Source organism: Phytophthora ramorum (assembly GCF_020800215.1).
Source record: "Phytophthora ramorum isolate Pr-102 chromosome Unknown Phyram_PR-102_s0002, whole genome shotgun sequence".
NCBI lineage: Eukaryota > Oomycota > Peronosporomycetes > Peronosporales > Peronosporaceae > Phytophthora > Phytophthora ramorum.
The window spans coordinates 4067675-4093258 of NW_027150648.1; the positions used below are offsets into that span (position 1 = coordinate 4067675).

Here is a 25584-nt window from a genome sequence, read left to right on the forward strand (position 1 = left end):
CTAGCTAGCTGGGTCGCTTGCTCATCATAGTATCTTGTCATCGAGATTGTCGGCATCAAGCAGCATGTCCATTCGGCGAGCTCAATCGAGGCACATCCCACGAAGAAGGTCTCGGACGCGAGCACCGGAGCAAAGCAGAAGAGCAAGTGGGTGGGCGATCACTGGCCGACAGGGAGTCATGAGTCCCCATCGATCACTGCGAAAGCTCACCACACCCGCAGCTCACTCGATGCACGCCAGCATCTACAGCTTCAACGAGGGTAATGAGCCCCGGTCAGCTGAGACTGCTGGCGCACTTCAAGCGAGGCCTGCTAAGCCTCGGTACCCCACGCCCAGAAGCCTTCCACGAGCGATCAGCCACGACAGAGAGAAATGGGTCTCTGCTCGCCAAACTGGATGTGTGCTGATTCAACGTGCCGCTTGACGTCAAGTTGCTTGGAGCACCGGGAGAAATGAGTCCCGCGTCGCGCGGAACGGCCACGATACGAGGCAGAGATGAGTGCCCCTTACCGTACCAATTCGCCACGCCAACCATTCCATCAACTTGTCGACACTCGTGATCTTCTACGCCGCATCCGCCACGCAAGAGTCCAGGTTCAGCCTTCTTCGGCCACCAAGCTGTCGACCGCGGAGAAATCTCCGGCGACGACGACGTGGACGATGTCCCCACAGAGGACGACCTCTTGCTCTTGTAGTCCATGTACATCCAGCTAGACGTCACATTGGCTGGAGCACGCTTGATCTCGTCGGGTAGCGTCAACTCTTGCTTCCGGGTATGGTGTTGCTGCACTTGCGCCGGTACTTCCACCGCCTTGTCCTCTACCTCCTCCAACGACACAGGGGTCGCCGTCGCCTTTCTTGCGCTCCTGGAGCTCACCGTCGAGGGACTGCTGCAGCTGCTGCTGTCCCCACTCGCCCTCTGCTCCTGCACCATTACCGGAACATCGCACTGCTGCTGCGTCTGCACTGGCACCTCGATGGACTTGGTCGCTTCCACGACCAGAAGCTTCTTGTAGGCTGCGACAGCTTCCCAACTGGCCACAGCCGTCTTCGCGCTGTTCTGCAACGCCGTCAACTTCATGCAGAGTGTCTTGATCACCTCGCTGTGCTGCACGGCCTCGGCCTTGGCCTCTTCGAGCTCCTTCATGACTTTGTCCATGGCCTCCTTGCTGGACCGGCGGAAGCTGTCGAAGTCGTCAAGTTGTAGGCTGTGGACGCTCCTGATGTTCGCAACTTCACTCTTGTGCGCCACCTTGAGCGTCGAAACTTCACTCTGGTGGGTCGCCTTCAGCGTCGCAACCTCGCCCTTGAGCGTCGCAGACTCACTTTTGTGCATCGTCTTGAGCGTCGCAACCTCACTCTTGTGTATCGCCTTGAGTGACTCCACCTCGCTCTGGTGCGTCGAAACTTCACTCTTATGTGTCGCCTTGAGCGACTTCACCTCGCCCTTGAGCGTCGCGACCTTGTGGGACAGCACCTGCTCGCTGCCCGCGGCCTCCTTGGCCTCTGTCTCATACTTGCGTTGCAGCTGGGTTAGTTGCTCGTTGTTCCGCTCCAGCGCGGCCACTCCCCCCTCCAACATGACCGAAGTCTTGCGCTGCTGCGTTTCCGCTGGCACCTCGACGATCTTGCCGAACCAGCTCTGCTCGAGAATGTCGAGCAAGCCCAGAGCCGTCATCACGCCATCCTCTATCGCGTCCTTCTCCTTGCGGAGCGACCTGCCCACCTCGCCGTGCTGCACGGCCTCGGCCTTGGCCTCTTCGAGCTCCTTCATGACTTTGTCCATGGCCTCCTTGCTGGACCGGCGGAAGCTGTCGAAGTCGTCAAGTTGTAGGCTGTGGACGCTCCTGATGTTCGCAACTTCACTCTTGTGCGCCACCTTGAGCGTCGAAACTTCACTCTGGTGGGTCGCCTTCAGCGTCGCAACCTCACTCTTATGTGTCGCCTTCAGCATCGAAACCTCACTCTTATGTGTCGCCTTGAGCGACTTCACCTCGCCCTTGAGCGTCGCGACCTTGTGGGACAGCACCTGCTCGCTGCCCGCGGCCTCCTTGGCCTCTGTCTCATACTTGCGTTGCAGCTGGGTTAGTTGCTCGTTGTTCCGCTCCAGCGCGGCCACTTCCCCCTCCAGCTTTGCCACCCGTGGGTCCTTGTCCGACTCGTGAGTCGGTGCTTTCTTCCAGCCTGCGACCATTCGGTGGCCCCTGGTCCGTTGTGCCTCGAGTCTGCAGTCCCGCTCGAACATGCGCTGCATCTCGACCAGCCGCTGCATCGTCCAGTCGGCCCGCGGCTGATTGACCTTGCGCGCATCCGCGACTACCAGCTCGGAGTACCGAAAGAACGTGGCCAGGTGCTGCTCCAGCGCTGTCACGGCGCACGAGCCCTTGTCCTTGATCGACGCCGCGCCGTCCGCCATGGTCCGCGAGAGCACGGCCACGCGCTGCTCCAGCGCCGCCACGGCCCGCGAGTACGTGTCCTTGAGCGCCGCGTCGCCCGCCTGCTGCATCGCCCAGTTGGGGAGATAAGTCTCGACCAGCCGCTCGGTGTAGCTCGAGAGCCTGACCACGTGCTGCTGCAGCCCCGCCATGGCCCGCAGGTACTTGTCGTTGCTCAGCACGTCGTCCGACATGGTCCGCGAGAGCGCGGCCACGTGCTGCTTCAGCGACGTCACAATCCGCGAGTGCTTGTCCGTGAGCGCCGCGTTGTTCGCCATGGTCGAGTCGAAGCTGCTGAAGAAGTCCGCTTGAGCTGCTCGGGGCGAAATCGAGAATGAGAGCTCACGTACGTCAGCGGCAGCTTTTGAGCAGAATGATGGTAGGTTTTTTCAAACGGTAGGTTTTTTCCAGGTAGCGAAATGATGAGGGTGCGTCATATTAAAAGTCTCCGTTGAAAAACACGAAGTGAACGAGGGCTGTACTTGACGCAGCGAGCGGTGGGGCCTGCGAAGAAGAGGAGGCCATGGAGATCCTGGGCAAGGCCGTGTGTGTGCAAATGGGCGAGGGCAAGAAAAGGAAGCACCAAGAGGTCCAGCGAAGGAGGGAGAAGCACACACGTCAGGAACAAGCACCCATGCAGTTCATCAACGCATGGAGCTAGCGCCAGACCCTTTGATCGTTCACTAGTAGACAGTGCCTGCGTCCTACATGTAGCTCGACTTCGGTTTGCAACTCGTGCCTCCACTTGATCAGTGCACTCTGCTCCCAGTGCACGAGGTAGCCACCTCAGCTTCCAAGGAGCTCTGCGCGTGGACTCTCGAATTGCTGGCGCTGACAGGAGCAATTTGCTGCAAAACCAAGTTGCAAACAGCAAAAGCAGCAGATATGAGTGAAAACGACCAATAAAAAACAGCACACAAACGCACCGACGGTGGCCATTTCAATCAAGCGCAGCCGACACCCCAAGTGTCCGCTTTGCGCCATGAGTCGCTCCCCTTTCAGCGAGAACGAGCTCCTGCAAGGGCGACTCCAAGCCCTCGGGTACCGACCGACCTGAGAGAGACAGGATTCCCATCAGCAGCACGCGACATGCTACAAGTGCCTGGACAAGCCCCAGCGCCGCCGAGACCTGGCCGAAGCGCCCGCTGCCGACGCCCGGACCTCTCTGCCACTCGGTCGCCCTGCAAAAGCAACTCAAATACAGCACAGGACGTACATACTCGTCCCAGCCGACCGGATCGCTCTCCATCCGCGGTAATGGTTGCGTCCGGCTATGCGCGGAATTGGCCGGTGCTGCACCCCTGTTGAAATGAATAGCTCCCCTGTTGAATGTGATAGCTCACTTCCTGAAAGTGATAACTCCCCTCTCCAAAGCGATGGATCCCCTCTCCAAAACGATTGGGTGGAAGAGCGAGAGTGGGTGAAATGTGCAATACACACGGTGGTGAGAGAAGGTGGTCCGTGTCCCCCGTCCGGAAGCGAATAAGTCGTTCCTCTATGAAGCACAGAATTACCTCGCCTTCAACGATGCAAACGCCGACAGCGAACGTGGCACATGCCTCAGAGTCTCTGAGGGAGAGCTCGGAGGAATTTGCCGCTGTAGCCAAGTTTGTGTTGCCCTTTCGAAGTGGAAACTCAGAATTCGAGTCCAAGACGGCTCACCGTACAGAACAACGAAAGTTCGTCGAGCAGGTGGTTTAGGCTAACTTTGCTGATCCTGTTTGCGATTTATTTCTAGGTAATGGACGAGAATGGAGCATGAAGCGACACAAACATCCGTTCATAGTGCCGTCCGCACACGTGCTGGACAACCAGCTGCGGCCAATACTGGCAAAACGAGGGGCTCCACATGCGTTCATGCTCGTAAACCCAACGTATTCCACATTTCACCCACTCTCGCTCTTCCACCCAATCGTTTTGGAGAGGGGATCCATCGCTTTGGAGAGGGGAGTTATCACTTTCAGGAAGTGAGCTATCACATTCAACAGGGGAGCTATTCATTTCAACAGGGGTGCAGCACCGGCCAATTCCGCGCATAGCCGGACGCAACCATTACCGCGGATGGAGAGCGATCCGGTCGGCTGGGACGAGTATGTACGTCCTGTGCTGTATTTGAGTTGCTTTTGCAGGGCGACCGAGTGGCAGAGAGGTCCGGGCGTCGGCAGCGGGCGCTTCGGCCAGGTCTCGGCGGCGCTGGGGCTTGTCCAGGCACTTGTAGCATGTCGCGTGCTGCTGATGGGAATCCTGTCTCTCTCAGGTCGGTCGGTACCCGAGGGCTTGGAGTCGCCCTTGCAGGAGCTCGTTCTCGCTGAAAGGGGAGCGACTCATGGCGCAAAGCGGACACTTGGGGTGTCGGCTGCGCTTGATTGAAATGGCCACCGTCGGTGCGTTTGTGTGCTGTTTTTTATTGGTCGTTTTCACTCATATCTGCTGCTTTTGCTGTTTGCAACTTGGTTTTGCAGCAAATTGCTCCTGTCAGCGCCAGCAATTCGAGAGTCCACGCGCAGAGCTCCTTGGAAGCTGAGGTGGCTACCTCGTGCACTGGGAGCAGAGTGCACTGATCAAGTGGAGGCACGAGTTGCAAACCGAAGTCGAGCTACATGTAGGACGCAGGCACTGTCTACTAGTGAACGATCAAAGGGTCTGGCGCTAGCTCCATGCGTTGATGAACTGCATGGGTGCTTGTTCCTGACGTGTGTGCTTCTCCCTCCTTCGCTGGACCTCTTGGTGCTTCCTTTTCTTGCCCTCGCCCATTTGCACACACACGGCCTTGCCCAGGATCTCCATGGCCTCCTCTTCTTCGCAGGCCCCACCGCTCGCTGCGTCAAGTACAGCCCTCGTTCACTTCGTGTTTTTCAACGGAGACTTTTAATATGACGCACCCTCATCATTTCGCTACCTGGAAAAAACCTACCGTTTGAAAAAACCTACCATCATTCTGCTCAAAAGCTGCCGCTGACGTACGTGAGCTCTCATTCTCGATTTCGCCCCGAGCAGCTCAAGCGGACTTCTTCAGCAGCTTCGACTCGACCATGGCGAACAACGCGGCGCTCACGGACAAGCACTCGCGGATTGTGACGTCGCTGAAGCAGCACGTGGCCGCGCTCTCGCGGACCATGTCGGACGACGTGCTGAGCAACGACAAGTACCTGCGGGCCATGGCGGGGCTGCAGCAGCACGTGGTCAGGCTCTCGAGCTACACCGAGCGGCTGGTCGAGACTTATCTCCCCAACTGGGCGATGCAGCAGGCGGGCGACGCGGCGCTCAAGGACACGTACTCGCGGGCCGTGGCGGCGCTGGAGCAGCGCGTGGCCGTGCTCTCGCGGACCATGGCGGACGGCGCGGCGTCGATCAAGGACAAGGGCTCGTGCGCCGTGACAGCGCTGGAGCAGCACCTGGCCACGTTCTTTCGGTACTCCGAGCTGGTAGTCGCGGATGCGCGCAAGGTCAATCAGCCGCGGGCCGACTGGACGATGCAGCGGCTGGTCGAGATGCAGCGCATGTTCGAGCGGGACTGCAGACTCGAGGCACAACGGACCAGGGGCCACCGAATGGTCGCAGGCTGGAAGAAAGCACCGACTCACGAGTCGGACAAGGACCCACGGGTGGCAAAGCTGGAGGGGGAAGTGGCCGCGCTGGAGCGGAACAACGAGCAACTAACCCAGCTGCAACGCAAGTATGAGACAGAGGCCAAGGAGGCCGCGGGCAGCGAGCAGGTGCTGTTCCACAAGGTCGCGACGCTCAAGGGCGAGGTGAAGTCGCTCAAGGCGACACATAAGAGTGAGGTTTCGATGCTGAAGGCGACACATAAGAGTGAGGTTGCGACGCTGAAGGCGACCCACCAGAGTGAAGTTTCGACGCTCAAGGTGGCGCACAAGAGTGAAGTTGCGAACATCAGGAGCGTCCACAGCCTACAACTTGACGACTTCGACAGCTTCCGCCGGTCCAGCAAGGAGGCCATGGACAAAGTCATGAAGGAGCTCGAAGAGGCCAAGGCCGAGGCCGTGCAGCACGGCGAGGTGATCAAGACACTCTGCATGAAGTTGACGGCGTTGCAGAACAGCGCGAAGACGGCTGTGGCCAGTTGGGAAGCTGTCGCAGCCTACAAGAAGCTTCTGGTCGTGGAAGCGACCAAGTCCATCGAGGTGCCAGTGCAGACGCAGCAGCAGTGCGATGTTCCGGTAATGGTGCAGGAGCAGAGGGCGAGTGGGGACAGCAGCAGCTGCAGCAGTCCCTCGACGGTGAGCTCCAGGAGCGCAAGAAAGGCGACGGCGACCCCTGTGTCGTTGGAGGAGGTAGAGGACAAGGCGGTGGAAGTACCGGCGCAAGTGCAGCAACACCATACCCGGAAGCAAGAGTTGACGCTACCCGACGAGATCAAGCGTGCTCCAGCCAATGTGACGTCTAGCTGGATGTACATGGACTACAAGAGCAAGAGGTCGTCCTCTGTGGGGACATCGTCCACGTCGTCGTCGCCGGAGATTTCTCCGCGGTCGACAGCTTGGTGGCCGAAGAAGGCTGAACCTGGACTCTTGCGTGGCGGATGCGGCGTAGAAGATCACGAGTGTCGACAAGTTGATGGAATGGTTGGCGTGGCGAATTGGTACGGTAAGGGGCACTCATCTCTGCCTCGTATCGTGGCCGTTCCGCGCGACGCGGGACTCATTTCTCCCGGTGCTCCAAGCAACTTGACGTCAAGCGGCACGTTGAATCAGCACACATCCAGTTTGGCGAGCAGAGACCCATTTCTCTCTGTCGTGGCTGATCGCTCGTGGAAGGCTTCTGGGCGTGGGGTACCGAGGCTTAGCAGGCCTCGCTTGAAGTGCGCCAGCAGTCTCAGCTGACCGGGGCTCATTACCCTCGTTGAAGCTGTAGATGCTGGCGTGCATCGAGTGAGCTGCGGGTGTGGTGAGCTTTCGCAGTGATCGATGGGGACTCATGACTCCCTGTCGGCCAGTGATCGCCCACCCACTTGCTCTTCTGCTTTGCTCCGGTGCTCGCGTCCGAGACCTTCTTCGTGGGATGTGCCTCGATTGAGCTCGCCGAATGGACATGCTGCTTGATGCCGACAATCTCGATGACAAGATACTATGATGAGCAAGCGACCCAGCTAGCTAGGAACAGCCTGAAGACAAGTTTGCAATGTACATGTATGCGATGAGTATGTATTCGCGATGACAAACGTAGTGGTAGTTATTTAATTCACTTGCTTCCGAAATGTGTTGCCTTTGCTTGGATTTGGTTCTTGCCTGACTTAAGGCTGCGATAATATCGAGGCTGCCTCGAACGGGCTCAAAACGTTGGTCACAAACAGTGTTTGTGCTCCTAGTCGGTGGTTGTCGGAGCTGGTGGGGGCGATGTAGACGATGGGTTTCGTTGGGGCAGGAGCTGGAGTGCCGCAATAGTCATTTGCACTCTCGGTCGCGGCGTTGGCAGACGTCTGCTGGGGCTTCACCTGGGCCTTCGTCTGCGCGTCGACGTGGTCGTTCAGTGCAAGCAGACGGTTGTCCTTACTCGTTTCGGCGCGTTCCTTGCCTCCGTCGACCTGCACACAATCCGCACCTCCTTCCTGTTGCCCCACGTCATTTCCGTCAATACCACGTCGCCTTATCCAAAGCCAATCTAAAGCATACCTTCACGAAGCGCTGGCGTTCTTCGGCGCTTCATACGGTGATCCTTCGCATGTTCCGAACGGCATGTTCGTGATCACCAGTGGACGGTTGGCTCCACTATCAACAAATGCAACCATCAGCTACCCAGGAGCTCCCACGTTCACCATCAACACTTACCGCTTCACCGACTGCGTGTGGTGGATCATGTCCTCCAGCGTCACAGGAAGCGTCGTGTCCATATCCTGCAAGTGCACCAACAGTCAGTACAACTGCATGGTCCCCACTTGTGCGTAGGACCCTCCCTCCCTACCTGCTCCACCATGGCCAGTGAGTCTCGAACCAGCAGGATGTCGAGCCCCACAAGGTCCACGTGCACCACCGACGGGTAGTCATAGGTCGTGACCATGGTAATGGGCTTGCGCTTGAAGATGTCGAGCGTCGAGCGTCTGCAGCAGCTCGGCCACGTCCTTGGGTGTCTTCTCCTGCGTCGGTCGCTGCAACTCACTCGCATTGCAGCACACAACCGCCAGCCTCCTTTGGGCGAGACGCATGAGGTTCTGGGCGCTCACGGAGCCTGCGACCTTCTCGACCCCCTCGAGCAGCAACTATTAATAGTGCTGATCGATTTCGCCTCGCACCACGTCGTCTTCCTCGATGTGCAGCAACTTGTGTTCAGGATCCTTGGGTGTCTGCAAACGAAGCAGCTCCTTCACCTTCTTGGTCAGCGCCTGCAAGCGACGCAAAACGCCCAGGTCTTCACGCAGCCCTGTTGTATCCACACGAACAGATTCACCCCCCAACAGAAGCACCCACGAGCCGTCTCGCCTCCTCCTCCAATGGCGTCAGCAACTCCTTGTACTCTTCGATGCCCACTTCTTCCTCTGCAGCAGCACTCGTCTGCTTGGCCGAATCTCTCTCCCCCGGCAGCGGCAGATTCTCCAGCAGCCCTTCGATCTGCTCGTGCACTTGCTGGTGCTCGAGCGAAGCGTACTCGTTGTACGCGCGCTTCTTGAGGTGCTTGTCCAGCGCCTGCTCCACCTTTTCAACGTCCTTGGCGTGCACGAAGCCGTGTCCCCAGCATGCCGTTCACGACGTGCTCCTTCCTCAGCTCGAAGCCCTTGCAGCAGGTGCAGACAGCGCGTGTCCTGCTGCTCGTACGCGTGGCTCACGGGGCGCAGCAGCGGCAGCAGAAGACTCGAGCGCGTGGGCGCGGAGAACACGTGCGTGTTGGCGTCCCGCGCCTTGTGGGAGCACGCCTTCCGCCTCGAGAAGACCGGCAGCGAGAGATCACTTCAGCAGAGCTCGGCATTTTCCAAATGGCATACAGGGGGTGAGTCAAACAGATATGCGGATGTCATTGAAGGGACACAATTAACCCTTTCGCGGTAGAAGGGCACAATTTTCGCCCTTTTAGGGTGTTTGCAAAACACGGTGCGAAAACCCCGCCTAGAAGGGCGCATTCTGTGCCCTTTTAGCTTTTGAAGACAATCAGTGCTACCGGCTTTTGTTTCTGCCAATCGGAATGGAGGGTACAGGCGTATGCGGAGAAATGGCCGTAAATTATCGTGCCACGACGCCGGAATCAGCTTGATTTACGACCATAAACGGGGGATCCCCATCTCTTTTTTTTTTCTTACCAAACTAGACCTCGCTCCCAGCCACTCAGTGCCATTCTTTTGGTATATACAAACATTCATATATTTGCACCAGTTAGTAGCCGCGAGGCCATAGTAATTTCAAGTCGCAAGCACCTGTTCATGCCTGCCCCATGGGCACCAGCTTCCTCGACTGGGAGGACAAACAGCTAGTTCAGATAGCACTGGAGTTCGAGAACGAAGGAATACGAGTGACATGGGCGTACGTGGCGCGGCGGATGGCGAGGTCGAAGCGGACAGCGAGCCAGCTCCGGTTGCGGATTATAAGTCTCAAGCGCACATACGGAAAGCAACTAAAGAACTTCCCGCGCTGTTTCTTTAGTGAACCTGCGCCAGGACGGCGTTTGCTTTCATCCCGAGGATGTCCTCCTGTGTCTACGACCCGTCGCTCGCGGCAAGTTGCGCCAGCGATGGAGCATACGGCTGGGGCAGTGGCCGAGGCGATGGCGAGTGCAGTGGCGGAGCCTTCGGCAAGTACGCCAGAGCAGGTGCTGCCTGCTGCAGCGATGGAGCATACGGCTGCGGCAGTGGCCGAGGCGATGGCGAGTGCAGTGGCGGAGCCTTCGGCAAGTACGCCAGAGCAGGTGCTGCCTGCTGCAGCGATGGAGCATACGGCTGCGGCAGTGGCCGAGGCGATGACAAGTGCAGTGGCGGAGCCTTCGGTAAGTACATCAACGCAGGTGGTGCCGGCTGCAGCAATGGAGAAGATTGTGGAAGCAGCGGCGTTGCTCGAACGGCATGATGTAACCCGCGTCCTCGCCTCAATTTTCAGCGAGATCACGGCCAATGACATTCGCCAAGTTGCTGGGAGAACACATAATAATGCGGGTGAACTACTGCCGTCTGGTGTCCACAAAATGCTTGACTCAATGCAGCCGCTGGACGAGCATGATGTCTTCCTGGACATCGGCGCCGGAATTGGCAACATTTTGGCTCAAGTTGCACTGACTACAAAAGTGCGCCGGTGTATCGGCATTGAGGTCAGGAATGAGTTATGCACGCTTGCAACACGTTGTATTGGGCAATATACAGCTGTCTATCCGCTTCTTCGCAAGGTGACTATGAAGGCTGCAGATGTACGGGACGTTCCGCTTTCGCACCAGGCTCCAGTGTCGGATGCAACGGTTGTCTATGCGAACTTCTTTCTGTTTGAGGAAGCTGCCAAACTAGTTGTTGCTCGTGAGCTAAGCGCGCTGCCAAAAGCTCGCTACATTGCATCTACTTCTCTCTTTTGTCCGAGACACAGAATGAGGTGCACACAGCCATTTTGCGCTCGCTGGAACTTGGCGCACGAGCTAAAGGTAGAATGTAGTTGGAAGTCAGCATTAACGCCTCTATACATATATGTAAGATCTTGACAATTCTCGATGCAAGTCCGGCAGCAGCTTCACCGCCACGTCCAAGTCCGGCAGCAGCTCCGCCCCACGTCGGAGTCCAGCAGCAGCTCCGCCCCACGTCGAAGTCCAGCAGCTGCTCCGCCCCTTGTCGAAGACTGGCAGCAGCCCTGCCCCTCGTCGAAGTCTGGCAGCTGCTCCATTGCCACGTCCAAGTGTAGCGCACTCTACAACAAAATTTGGCGCACGACGCCTGGTCTGTCTGTTGTAACTGCGCTCGCTAAACCAGTCGTCACTGTGGTGTCCGAAACCGTGGTAGTGGTCACAGTAGTTGCCACGGTGATGTTAGAGGCCTTTTTCAGCTGAGCAAGTGTGGAGCCCCTCCGAATCACTCCTTTCTCCGTAAATAACTTGTTGGGCAAATAGAAACGGTGGAATTTGTCCCAGCAAGTCCACGAAACACGCGGGCACATCCATGCTGCGGGAGCTTGGCCGTGAACTTCTCGACATAGGCATACCCCATGCGTGAGACAGTAGGTCGTCAACTCAGTGGGGTACCGCTCTTCCCAACGGCATATTATGCAGCGACGCCGCTTCCTGCTCTTTTTGTCATGGATCTGCTTGGAAGCGACAGCGCTACATCGCCGAATCGGACTTCCTTCGTCACGACCGTGCCGCTGGGCCGATGGTGTGCTCGTCAGGTTGGCTCCGTCCACTCTACGAATGTCTCCATCTTGTGCTCTATACAGCATGCGACCGTCAGTAGGAGCTTCAGTCCATTTTCCATTCATTAGCTCGCTCGCCAGCTCCATCACAAATTGGCGGTGGGGGTCCCGAGCTGTGGGGTCGGGATTCGCCAGTCTGCGAGACAGATATGCGTTCGCTCGCGCAATATCGATAATAGCTAAACCAAGCTTTTTGTGCCATCGCTTGAAAGAATGACCATCGGCAATCGAAAATCTACCCCGAATTTGATCCAGCCTGTCGACGCCTTGCATATTCTTGTTGTACTCGCCAAGGCACGTAGGAGCTGGATACTCGCGCGACTCACTGCCAACCATACGTGTCACCGTGGAAGTTGTCGATGGATCCGCGTTAGTGAGCATGTTAACAACGTCGCCATCGCACCAAGACGCTGCAATCATGCTGTAGTCGATAGATATAGCCTGGAGATAGTCACCGCGAGTGCATTTGCTCTCGTCAAGAATTGTATGGCGGGGGAAGTGCTTGCTATTTGCTCTGATCGTTCCTCGGCCATACAGGCCCTTGAGTTTAAGTTCTTGCAAGAGTTGAACAGACGTGTAGTAATTGTCCATATTGACGACACGACTAGTTGCGTAGAATGGTCGCGTGACTTCCAGCACGTGTTGACGGATCTTCGAGACTTGATCAAACTCTTCACGTAACGCCCGAGCCTCTTGAATCCCAACGACACCGTCCAAACGATCAGCAATATCGCAGCGACTACAGTGCAGCTTGTAGTTCAGTGCAACCCATGTAGACGAACAACAAACAACGTAAAGTCGAAAGTGGTATTTTCCAGTGGGCTTCATCGGGTTGAAGACGATCATATGCCGTCCTTGACGTGATCGACAGGCCACACTCGCTTCGTCTAGTGCAACATTTCGCCCTACATCAACGTAAAGTCCTCCAGTGACCTTCAGCAAGTTGAGCAGCGGTCTGATGCGGGCAGCTGCGTCACGCGCTAGCGTCGTTGGGACAGCATTGAAGCTAAAGCACCGTCGCAATAACTTGAACCGACTAAGAGTCATAATAGCATCCAAAGATGTAGAACTCCCGCCAAACACAAGCTCTTCGGGTTGAGATCCCCAGTAGTTCGCGTACTCCCCCTTCTTGTTAAGCGCCATGTAGAACATGATGCCGAGGAATGTCATGAGCTCGTGCAACGTGAATGGCCGTGAAATTCGGATGTCATACGTAACAGCGTACGTGTTGGTCTCGAACAGTACTTGGCGCCAGAAGTACATGGGCAAGTAGGCGAAAAAGCTCGAAGTAGCAGAGTGCTCAAACAAATGGCTGTACTCGGGTCTCAGCCTTGTCGTTGTCGATCCATCCGGGTGCTCAAAAAGATCTCCCGGCTCCTCTACCTCCCCACCAGGCGCAAAGCGCATGTTTTCAATAGCTTCAACATCTTCAAAACTGGTTGGAAGTAGCACGCCCGGGTCGAACTCTTCGTAGTCTTCCAAGACATGAAGATCAGCGTCACCGTCAACTTCGAGCTCATCGTCAATATCACCCTTCACCAGCTCCTGCCAGCCTGGACTGTCCTTCTGCCTTGTAAGTAGCTCGTAGTTTTCGACGCCTTGTTGCGCCACACCAGCACTCACATGCTCGACAGCCAGCTGGAATTGGCTGTCAAGCCACCGAATCTCGAACAGCGAAGCGAATTTTCCTCTTAGTGGTCGGCGACACAACCGCCCAACAATATAGGTCGTCCCAACAGGACGATAGTGCTTGGATTTCATCCAGGGTTCTTTTTCAGGTGAAAAGGCGACCAGCTTACCCAGATACACTTCTTGGAGTAAAGCTGGAGGTGTTCGTTGTGGTGGCCCAGGCGATCTTGTCGTGATAGCCGTCGTACCGGTCTGCGGTGTACTCACGTCATACACCTCCGATCGATTTTGACCACTTGGACTTGCCGTCACTGTGTATCAATAAAATTAGTAAGCCTACATATTTGCAACAGCAATGACAGTTCAAAGGGTGAGCTCTATTCCTACCTGGCGTAGAGGTTGAAGCTGGACTGCGACCTGTGCGTCGTTCTCGTCCACGTCCACCGATGACACCGCTCGGACTGGATGCCGCCTCGTTTGATGCTCCCACAACACCTTCCTGCGCACTAGACGTCGTCGTTACGCTCGTACTCAATGCCGACATGCGTCCACGTCCAGATTCGGCACCTCCACGGCTCGCACCATGTCCTCGCCCTCGTCCTCGTCCTCGTGAAGCTCCGACATCTCGGTCACCGGCAGTGCTGCGCGGTGCAGGCTCTGACTGCCTGGCTCTCGGGTCGCGCGCTGGTGCTTGGGGTTCGTCTCTGCCGACGTCACCACCGACCGATCGGGTTGCTGCGGCTGCCACGCCACACATGCACACACACAGCATTAGCAACAGCTTCACAAACACGAACACGACCGCAGACCCACTCACCACCTTTTGCTCCGCCACGGCCTCCGCCACAGCCTCCGCCACGGCCTCCGCCACGGTCGCCACCACGGTCGCCGCCACGGTCGCCGCCACTGTCGCGGCCTCGTCCTCGTGAAGCTCCGACATCTCGGTCACCGGCAGTGCTGCGCGGTGCAGGCTCTGACTGCCTGGCTCTCGGGTCGCGCGCTGGTGCTTGGGGTTCGTCTCTGCCGACGTCACCACCGACCGATCGGGTTGCTGCGGCTGCCACGCCACACATGCACACACACAGCATTAGCAACAGCTTCACAAACACGAACACGACCGCAGACCCACTCACCACCTTTTGCTCCGCCACGGCCTCCGCCACAGCCTCCGCCACGGCCTCCGCCACGGTCGCCACCACGGTCGCCGCCACGGTCGCCGCCACTGTCGCGGCCTCGTCCTCGTGAAGCTCCGACATCTCGGTCACCGGCAGTGCTGCGCGGTGCAGGCTCTGACTGCCTGGCTCTCGGGTCGCGCGCTGGTGCTTGGGGTTCGTCTCTGCCGACGTCACCACCGACCGATCGGGTTGCTGCGGCTGCCACGCCACACATGCACACACACAGCATTAGCAACAGCTTCACAAACACGAACACGACCGCAGACCCACTCACCACCTTTTGCTCCGCCACGGCCTCCGCCACAGCCTCCGCCACGGCCTCCGCCACGGTCGCCACCACGGTCGCCGCCACGGTCGCCGCCACTGTCGCGGCCTCGTCCTCGTGAAGCTCCGACATCTCGGTCACCGGCAGTGCTGCGCGGTGCAGGCTCTGACTGCCTGGCTCTCGGGTCGCGCGCTGGTGCTTGGGGTTCGTCTCTGCCGACGTCACCACCGACCGATCGGGTTGCTGCGGCTGCCACGCCACACATGCACACACACAGCATTAGCAACAGCTTCACAAACACGAACACGACCGCAGACCCACTCACCACCTTTTGCTCCGCCACGGCCTCCGCCACAGCCTCCGCCACGGCCTCCGCCACGGTCGCCACCACGGTCGCCGCCACGGTCGCCGCCACTGTCGCGGCCTCGTCCTCGTGAAGCTCCGACATCTCGGTCACCGGCAGTGCTGCGCGGTGCAGGCTCTGACTGCCTGGCTCTCGGGTCGCGCGCTGGTGCTTGGGGTTCGTCTCTGCCGACGTCACCACCGACCGATCGGGTTGCTGCGGCTGCCACGCCACACATGCACACACACAGCATTAGCAACAGCTTCACAAACACGAACACGACCGCAGACCCACTCACCACCTTTTGCTCCGCCACGGCCTCCGCCACAGCCTCCGCCACGGCCTCCGCCACGGTCGCCACCACGGTCGCCGCCACGGTCGCCGCCACTGTCGCGGCCTCGTCCTCGTGAAGCTCCGACATCTCGGTCACCGGCAGTGCTGCGCGGTGCAGGCTCTGACTGCCTGGCTCTCGGGTCGCGCGCTGGTGCTTGGGGTTCGTCTCTGCCGACGTCACCACCGACCGATCGGGTTGCTGCGGCTGCCACGCCACACATGCACACACACAGCATTAGCAACAGCTTCACAAACACGAACACGACCGCAGACCCACTCACCACCTTTTGCTCCGCCACGGCCTCCGCCACAGCCTCCGCCACGGCCTCCGCCACGGTCGCCACCACGGTCGCCGCCACGGTCGCCGCCACTGTCGCGGCCTCGTCCTCGTGAAGCTCCGACATCTCGGTCACCGGCAGTGCTGCGCGGTGCAGGCTCTGACTGCCTGGCTCTCGGGTCGCGCGCTGGTGCTTGGGGTTCGTCTCTGCCGACGTCACCACCGACCGATCGGGTTGCTGCGGCTGCCACGCCACACATGCACACACACAGCATTAGCAACAGCTTCACAAACACGAACACGACCGCAGACCCACTCACCACCTTTTGCTCCGCCACGGCCTCCGCCACAGCCTCCGCCACGGCCTCCGCCACGGTCGCCACCACGGTCGCCGCCACGGTCGCCGCCACTGTCGCGGCCTCGTCCTCGTGAAGCTCCGACATCTCGGTCACCGGCAGTGCTGCGCGGTGCAGGCTCTGACTGCCTGGCTCTCGGGTCGCGCGCTGGTGCTTGGGGTTCGTCTCTGCCGACGTCACCACCGACCGATCGGGTTGCTGCGGCTGCCACGCCACACATGCACACACACAGCATTAGCAACAGCTTCACAAACACGAACACGACCGCAGACCCACTCACCACCTTTTGCTCCGCCACGGCCTCCGCCACAGCCTCCGCCACGGCCTCCGCCACGGTCGCCACCACGGTCGCCGCCACTGTCGCGGCCTCGTCCTCGTGAAGCTCCGACATCTCGGTCACCGGCAGTGCTGCGCGGTGCAGGCTCTGACTGCCTGGCTCTCGGGTCGCGCGCTGGTGCTTGGGGTTCGTCTCTGCCGACGTCACCACCGACCGATCGGGTTGCTGCGGCTGCCACGCCACACATGCACACACACAGCATTAGCAACAGCTTCACAAACACAAACACGAACACGACCGCAGACCCACTCACCACCTTTTGCTCCGCCACGGCCTCCGCCACAGCCTCCGCCACGGCCTCCGCCACGGTCGCCACCACGGTCGCCGCCACGGTCGCCGCCACTGTCGCGGCCTCGTCCTCGTGAAGCTCCGACATCTCGGTCACCGGCAGTGCTGCGCGGTGCAGGCTCTGACTGCCTGGCTCTCGGGTCGCGCGCTGGTGCTTGGGGTTCGTCTCTGCCGACGTCACCACCGACCGATCGGGTTGCTGCGGCTGCCACGCCACACATGCACACACACAGCATTAGCAACAGCTTCACAAACACGAACACGACCGCAGACCCACTCACCACCTTTTGCTCCGCCACGGCCTCCGCCACAGCCTCCGCCACGGCCTCCGCCACGGTCGCCACCACGGTCGCCGCCACGGTCGCCGCCACTGTCGCGGCCTCGTCCTCGTGAAGCTCCGACATCTCGGTCACCGGCAGTGCTGCGCGGTGCAGGCTCTGACTGCCTGGCTCTCGGGTCGCGCGCTGGTGCTTGGGGTTCGTCTCTGCCGACGTCACCACCGACCGATCGGGTTGCTGCGGCTGCCACGCCACACATGCACACACACAGCATTAGCAACAGCTTCACAAACACGAACACGACCGCAGACCCACTCACCACCTTTTGCTCCGCCACGGCCTCCGCCACAGCCTCCGCCACGGCCTCCGCCACGGCCTCCGCCACAGCCTCCGCCACGGCCTCCGCCACGGTCGCCACCACGGTCGCCGCCACTGTCGCGGCCTCGTCCTCGTGAAGCTCCGACATCTCGGTCACCGGCAGTGCTGCGCGGTGCAGGCTCTGACTGCCTGGCTCTCGGGTCGCGCGCTGGTGCTTGGGGTTCGTCTCTGCCGACGTCACCACCGACCGATCGGGTTGCTGCGGCTGCCACGCCACACATGCACACACACAGCATTAGCAACAGCTTCACAAACACAAACACGAACACGACCGCAGACCCACTCACCACCTTTTGCTCCGCCACGGCCTCCGCCACAGCCTCCGCCACGGCCTCCGCCACGGTCGCCACCACGGTCGCCGCCACGGTCGCCGCCACTGTCGCGGCCTCGTCCTCGTGAAGCTCCGACATCTCGGTCACCGGCAGTGCTGCGCGGTGCAGGCTCTGACTGCCTGGCTCTCGGGTCGCGCGCTGGTGCTTGGGGTTCGTCTCTGCCGACGTCACCACCGACCGATCGGGTTGCTGCGGCTGCCACGCCACACATGCACACACACAGCATTAGCAACAGCTTCACAAACACGAACACGACCGCAGACCCACTCACCACCTTTTGCTCCGCCACGGCCTCCGCCACAGCCTCCGCCACGGCCTCCGCCACGGTCGCCACCACGGTCGCCGCCACGGTCGCCGCCACTGTCGCGGCCTCGTCCTCGTGAAGCTCCGACATCTCGGTCACCGGCAGTGCTGCGCGGTGCAGGCTCTGACTGCCTGGCTCTCGGGTCGCGCGCTGGTGCTTGGGGTTCGTCTCTGCCGACGTCACCACCGACCGATCGGGTTGCTGCGGCTGCCACGCCACACATGCACACACACAGCATTAGCAACAGCTTCACAAACACGAACACGACCGCAGACCCACTCACCACCTTTTGCTCCGCCACGGCCTCCGCCACAGCCTCCGCCACGGCCTCCGCCACGGTCGCCACCACGGTCGCCGCCACGGTCGCCGCCACTGTCGCGGCCTCGTCCTCGTGAAGCTCCGACATCTCGGTCACCGGCAGTGCTGCGCGGTGCAGGCTCTGACTGCCTGGCTCTCGGGTCGCGCGCTGGTGCTTGGGGTTCGTCTCTGCCGACGTCACCACCGACCGATCGGGTTGCTGCGGCTGCCACGCCACACATGCACACACACAGCATTAGCAACAGCTTCACAAACACGAACACGACCGCAGACCCACTCACCACCTTTTGCTCCGCCACGGCCTCCGCCACAGCCTCCGCCACGGCCTCCGCCACGGCCTCCGCCACGACCTCCGCCACGGCCTCCGCCACGGTCGCCACCACGGTCGCCGCCACTGTCGCGGCCTCGTCCTCGTGAAGCTCCGACATCTCGGTCACCGGCAGTGCTGCGCGGTGCAGGCTCTGACTGCCTGGCTCTCGGGTCGCGCGCTGGTGCTTGGGGTTCGTCTCTGCCGACGTCACCACCGACCGATCGGGTTGCTGCGGCTGCCACGCCACACATGCACACACACAGCATTAGCAACAGCTTCACAAACACGAACACGACCGCAGACCCACTCACCACCTTTTGCTCCGCCACGGCCTCCGCCACAGCCTCCGCCACGGCCTCCGCCACGGTCGCCACCACGGTCGCCGCCACGGTCGCCGCCACTGTCGCGGCCTCGTCCTCGTGAAGCTCCGACATCTCGGTCACCGGCAGTGCTGCGCGGTGCAGGCTCTGACTGCCTGGCTCTCGGGTCGCGCGCTGGTGCTTGGGGTTCGTCTCTGCCGACGTCACCACCGACCGATCGGGTTGCTGCGGCTGCCACGCCACACATGCACACACACAGCATTAGCAACAGCTTCACAAACACGAACACGACCGCAGACCCACTCACCACCTTTTGCTCCGCCACGGCCTCCGCCACAGCCTCCGCCACGGCCTCCGCCACGGCCTCCGCCACGACCTCCGCCACGGCCTCCGCCACGGTCGCCACCACGGTCGCCGCCACTGTCGCGGCCTCGTCCTCGTGAAGCTCCGACATCTCGGTCACCGGCAGTGCTGCGCGGTGCAGGCTCTGACTGCCTGGCTCTCGGGTCGCGCGCTGGTGCTTGGGGTTCGTCTCTGCCGACGTCACCACCGACCGATCGGGTTGCTGCGGCTGCCACGCCACACATGCACACATACACAGCATTAGCAACAGCTTCACAAACACGAACACGACCGCAGACCCACTCACCACCTTTTGCTCCGCCACGGCCTCCGCCACAGCCTCCGCCACGGCCTCCGCCACGGCCTCCGCCACGACCTCCGCCACGGCCTCCGCCACGGTCGCCACCACGGTCGCCGCCACTGTCGCGGCCTCGTCCTCGTGAAGCTCCGACATCTCGGTCACCGGCAGTGCTGCGCGGTGCAGGCTCTGACTGCCTGGCTCTCGGGTCGCGCGCTGGTGCTTGGGGTTCGTCTCTGCCGACGTCACCACCGACCGATCGGGTTGCTGCGGCTGCCACGCCACACATGCACACATACACAGCATTAGCAACAGCTTCACAAACACGAACACGACCGCAGACCCACTCACCACCTTTTGCTCCGCCACGGCCTCCGCCACAGCCTCCGCCACGGCCTCCGCCACGGCCTCCGCCACGACCTCCGCCACGGCCTCCGCCACGGTCGCCACCACGGTCGCCGCCACTGTCGCGGCCTCGTCCTCGTGAAGCTCCGACATCTCGGTCACCGGCAGTGCTGCGCGGTGCAGGCTCTGACTGCCTGGCTCTCGGGTCGCGCGCTGGTGCTTGGGGTTCGTCTCTGCCGACGTCACCACCGACCGATCGGGTTGCTGCGGCTGCCACGCCACACATGCACACACACAGCATTAGCAACAGCTTCACAAACACGAACACGACCGCAGACCCACTCACCACCTTTTGCTCCGCCACGGCCTCCGCCACAGCCTCCGCCACGGCCTCCGCCACGGTCGCCACCACGGTCGCCGCCACGGTCGCCGCCACTGTCGCGGCCTCGTCCTCGTGAAGCTCCGACATCTCGGTCACCGGCAGTGCTGCGCGGTGCAGGCTCTGACTGCCTGGCTCTCGGGTCGCGCGCTGGTGCTTGGGGTTCGTCTCTGCCGACGTCACCACCGACCGATCGGGTTGCTGCGGCTGCCACGCCACACATGCACACACACACAGCATTAGCAACAGCTTCACAAACACGAACACGACCGCAGACCCACTCACCACCTTTTGCTCCGCCACGGCCTCCGCCACAGCCTCCGCCACGGCCTCCGCCACGGTCGCCACCACGGTCGCCGCCACGGTCGCCGCCACTGTCGCGGCCTCGTCCTCGTGAAGCTCCGACATCTCGGTCACCGGCAGTGCTGCGCGGTGCAGGCTCTGACTGCCTGGCTCTCGGGTCGCGCGCTGGTGCTTGGGGTTCGTCTCTGCCGACGTCACCACCGACCGATCGGGTTGCTGCGGCTGCCACGCCACACATGCACACACACAGCATTAGCAACAGCTTCACAAACACGAACACGACCGCAGACCCACTCACCACCTTTTGCTCCGCCACGGCCTCCGCCACAGCCTCCGCCACGGCCTCCGCCACGGTCGCCACCACGGTCGCCGCCACGGTCGCCGCCACTGTCGCGGCCTCGTCCTCGTGAAGCTCCGACATCTCGGTCACCGGCAGTGCTGCGCGGTGCAGGCTCTGACTGCCTGGCTCTCGGGTCGCGCGCTGGTGCTTGGGGTTCGTCTCTGCCGACGTCACCACCGACCGATCGGGTTGCTGCGGCTGCCACGCCACACATGCACACACACAGCATTAGCAACAGCTTCACAAACACGAACACGACCGCAGACCCACTCACCACCTTTTGCTCCGCCACGGCCTCCGCCACAGCCTCCGCCACGGCCTCCGCCACGGGCGCCACTACGGTCGCCGCCACTGTCGCGGCCTCGTCCTCGTGAAGCTCCGACATCTCGGTCACCGGCAGTGCTGCGCGGTGCAGGCTCTGACTGCCTGGCTCTCGGGTCGCGCGCTGGTGCTTGGGGTTCGTCTCTGCCGACGTCACCACCGACCGATCGGGTTGCTGCGGCTGCCACGCCACACATGCACACACACAGCATTAGCAACAGCTTCACAAACACGAACACGACCGCAGACCCACTCACCACCTTTTGCTCCGCCACGGCCTCCGCCACAGCCTCCGCCACGGCCTCCGCCACGGTCGCCACCACGGTCGCCGCCACGGTCGCCGCCACTGTCGCGGCCTCGTCCTCGTGAAGCTCCGACATCTCGGTCACCGGCAGTGCTGCGCGGTGCAGGCTCTGACTGCCTGGCTCTCGGGTCGCGCGCTGGTGCTTGGGGTTCGTCTCTGCCGACGTCACCACCGACCGATCGGGTTGCTGCGGCTGCCACGCCACACATGCACACACACAGCATTAGCAACAGCTTCACAAACACGAACACGACCGCAGACCCACTCACCACCTTTTGCTCCGCCACGGCCTCCGCCACAGCCTCCGCCACGGCCTCCGCCACGGTCGCCACCACGGTCGCCACCACGGTCGCCGCCACGGTCGCCGCCACTGTCGCGGCCTCGTCCTCGTGAAGCTCCGACATCTCGGTCACCGGCAGTGCTGCGCGGTGCAGGCTCTGACTGCCTGGCTCTCGGGTCGCGCGCTGGTGCTTGGGGTTCGTCTCTGCCGACGTCACCACCGACCGATCGGGTTGCTGCGGCTGCCACGCCACACATGCACACACACAGCATTAGCAACAGCTTCACAAACACGAACACGACCGCAGACCCACTCACCACCTTTTGCTCCGCCACGGCCTCCGCCACAGCCTCCGCCACGGCCTCCGCCACGGTCGCCACCACGGTCGCCGCCACGGTCGCCGCCACTGTCGCGGCCTCGTCCTCGTGAAGCTCCGACATCTCGGTCACCGGCAGTGCTGCGCGGTGCAGGCTCTGACTGCCTGGCTCTCGGGTCGCGCGCTGGTGCTTGGGGTTCGTCTCTGCCGACGTCACCACCGACCGATCGGGTTGCTGCGGCTGCCACGCCACACATGCACACACACAGCATTAGCAACAGCTTCACAAACACGAACACGACCGCAGACCCACTCACCACCTTTTGCTCCGCCACGGCCTCCGCCACAGCCTCCGCCACGGCCTCCGCCACGGTCGCCACCACGGTCGCCGCCACGGTCGCCGCCACTGTCGCGGCCTCGTCCTCGTGAAGCTCCGACATCTCGGTCACCGGCAGTGCTGCGCGGTGCAGGCTCTGACTGCCTGGCTCTCGGGTCGCGCGCTGGTGCTTGGGGTTCGTCTCTGCCGACGTCACCACCGACCGATCGGGTTGCTGCGGCTGCCACGCCACACATGCACACACACAGCATTAGCAACAGCTTCACAAACACGAACACGACCGCAGACCCACTCACCACCTTTTGCTCCGCCACGGCCTCCGCCACAGCCTCCGCCACGGCCTCCGCCACGGTCGCCACCACGGTCGCCGCCACGGTCGCCGCCACTGTCGCGGCCTCGTCCTCGTGAAGCTCCGACATCTCGGTCACCGGCAGTGCTGCGCGGTGCAGGCTCTGACTGCCTGGCTCTCGGGTCGCGCGCTGGTGCTTGGGGTTCGTCTCTGCCGACGTCACCACCGACCGATCGGGTTGCTGCGGCTGCCACGCCACACATGCACACACACAGCATTAGCAACAGCTTCACAAACACGAACACGACCGCAGACCCACTCACCACCTTTTGCTCCGCCACGGCCTCCGCCACAGCCTCCGCCACGGCCTCCGCCACGGTCGCCACCACGGTCGCCGCCACGGTCGCCGCCACTGTCGCGGCCTCGTCCTCGTGAAGCTCCGACATCTCGGTCACCGGCAGTGCTGCGCGGTGCAGGCTCTGACTGCCTGGCTCTCGGGTCGCGCGCTGGTGCTTGGGGTTCGTCTCTGCCGACGTCACCACCGACCGATCGGGTTGCTGCGGCTGCCACGCCACACATGCACACACACAGCATTAGCAACAGCTTCACAAACACGAACACGACCGCAGACCCACTCACCACCTTTTGCTCCGCCACGGCCTCCGCCACAGCCTCCGCCACGGCCTCCGCCACGGTCGCCACCACGGTCGCCGCCACGGTCGCCGCCACTGTCGCGGCCTCGTCCTCGTGAAGCTCCGACATCTCGGTCACCGGCAGTGCTGCGCGGTGCAGGCTCTGACTGCCTGGCTCTCGGGTCGCGCGCTGGTGCTTGGGGTTCGTCTCTGCCGACGTCACCACCGACCGATCGGGTTGCTGCGGCTGCCACGCCACACATGCACACACACAGCATTAGCAACAGCTTCACAAACACGAACACGACCGCAGACCCACTCACCACCTTTTGCTCCGCCACGGCCTCCGCCACAGCCTCCGCCACGGCCTCCGCCACGGTCGCCACCACGGTCGCCGCCACGGTCGCCGCCACTGTCGCGGCCTCGTCCTCGTGAAGCTCCGACATCTCGGTCACCGGCAGTGCTGCGCGGTGCAGGCTCTGACTGCCTGGCTCTCGGGTCGCGCGCTGGTGCTTGGGGTTCGTCTCTGCCGACGTCACCACCGACCGATCGGGTTGCTGCGGCTGCCACGCCACACATGCACACACACAGCATTAGCAACAGCTTCACAAACACGAACACGACCGCAGACCCACTCACCACCTTTTGCTCCGCCACGGCCTCCGCCACAGCCTCCGCCACGGCCTCCGCCACGGTCGCCACCACGGTCGCCGCCACGGTCGCCGCCACTGTCGCGGCCTCGTCCTCGTGAAGCTCCGACATCTCGGTCACCGGCAGTGCTGCGCGGTGCAGGCTCTGACTGCCTGGCTCTCGGGTCGCGCGCTGGTGCTTGGGGTTCGTCTCTGCCGACGTCACCACCGACCGATCGGGTTGCTGCGGCTGCCACGCCACACATGCACACACACAGCATTAGCAACAGCTTCACAAACACGAACACGACCGCAGACCCACTCACCACCTTTTGCTCCGCCACGGCCTCCGCCACAGCCTCCGCCACGGCCTCCGCCACGGTCGCCACCACGGTCGCCGCCACGGTCGCCGCCACTGTCGCGGCCTCGTCCTCGTGAAGCTCCGACATCTCGGTCACCGGCAGTGCTGCGCGGTGCAGGCTCTGACTGCCTGGCTCTCGGGTCGCGCGCTGGTGCTTGGGGTTCGTCTCTGCCGACGTCACCACCGACCGATCGGGTTGCTGCGGCTGCCACGCCACACATGCACACACACAGCATTAGCAACAGCTTCACAAACACGAACACGACCGCAGACCCACTCACCACCTTTTGCTCCGCCACGGCCTCCGCCACAGCCTCCGCCACGGCCTCCGCCACGGTCGCCACCACGGTCGCCGCCACGGTCGCCGCCACTGTCGCGGCCTCGTCCTCGTGAAGCTCGACATCTCGGTCACCGGCAGTGCTGCGCGGTGCAGGCTCTGACTGCCTGGCTCTCGGGTCGCGCGCTGGTGCTTGGGGTTCGTCTCTGCCGACGTCACCACCGACCGATCGGGTTGCTGCGGCTGCCACGCCACACATGCACACACACAGCATTAGCAACAGCTTCACAAACACGAACACGACCGCAGACCCACTCACCACCTTTTGCTCCGCCACGGCCTCCGCCACAGCCTCCGCCACGGCCTCCGCCACGGTCGCCACCACGGTCGCCGCCACGGTCGCCGCCACTGTCGCGGCCTCGTCCTCGTGAAGCTCCGACATCTCGGTCACCGGCAGTGCTGCGCGGTGCAGGCTCTGACTGCCTGGCTCTCGGGTCGCGCGCTGGTGCTTGGGGTTCGTCTCTGCCGACGTCACCACCGACCGATCGGGTTGCTGCGGCTGCCACGCCACACATGCACACACACAGCATTAGCAACAGCTTCACAAACACGAACACGACCGCAGACCCACTCACCACCTTTTGCTCCGCCACGGCCTCCGCCACAGCCTCCGCCACGGCCTCCGCCACGGTCGCCACCACGGTCGCCGCCACGGTCGCCGCCACTGTCGCGGCCTCGTCCTCGTGAAGCTCCGACATCTCGGTCACCGGCAGTGCTGCGCGGTGCAGGCTCTGACTGCCTGGCTCTCGGGTCGCGCGCTGGTGCTT

The 25584-nt window shown here is 61.8% G+C and overlaps 4 protein-coding genes across 4 annotated transcripts; 1 reads left to right on the forward strand and 3 right to left on the reverse strand.

Annotated features, from left to right (window-relative positions):
- Window positions 1-1895: 1895 nt before the first annotated feature.
- Window positions 1896-2713, reverse strand: KRP23_2754 (uncharacterized protein; the record flags this gene model as incomplete). The annotated part of the gene is made up of 2 exons (XM_067887527.1): window positions 1896-1912; window positions 1966-2713. The coding sequence occupies 2 exons, from the start codon at window positions 2711-2713 to the stop codon at window positions 1896-1898; spliced, it is 765 nt and encodes a 254-aa protein (XP_067750107.1).
- A 2754-nt stretch (window positions 2714-5467) lies between these two features.
- On the forward strand, window positions 5468-7242 carry KRP23_2755 (uncharacterized protein; the record flags this gene model as incomplete). Its single annotated transcript, XM_067887528.1, has 2 exons — window positions 5468-6215; window positions 7214-7242. The coding sequence occupies 2 exons, from the start codon at window positions 5468-5470 to the stop codon at window positions 7240-7242; spliced, it is 777 nt and encodes a 258-aa protein (XP_067750108.1).
- A 447-nt stretch (window positions 7243-7689) lies between these two features.
- KRP23_2756 (3-methyl-2-oxobutanoate hydroxymethyltransferase 2, mitochondrial) lies at window positions 7690-8453 on the reverse strand (the record flags this gene model as incomplete). The annotated part of the gene is made up of 5 exons (XM_067887529.1): window positions 7690-8004; window positions 8069-8080; window positions 8146-8164; window positions 8225-8289; window positions 8358-8453. The coding sequence occupies 5 exons, from the start codon at window positions 8451-8453 to the stop codon at window positions 7690-7692; spliced, it is 507 nt and encodes a 168-aa protein (XP_067750109.1).
- Window positions 8454-8655: 202 nt separating this feature from the next.
- Window positions 8656-10056, reverse strand: KRP23_2757 (uncharacterized protein; the record flags this gene model as incomplete). The annotated part of the gene is made up of 3 exons (XM_067887530.1): window positions 8656-8775; window positions 8861-9076; window positions 10030-10056. 3 exons carry the CDS (start codon window positions 10054-10056, stop codon window positions 8656-8658), a joined length of 363 nt encoding a protein of 120 aa, XP_067750110.1.
- Window positions 10057-25584: the final 15528 nt, after the last annotated feature.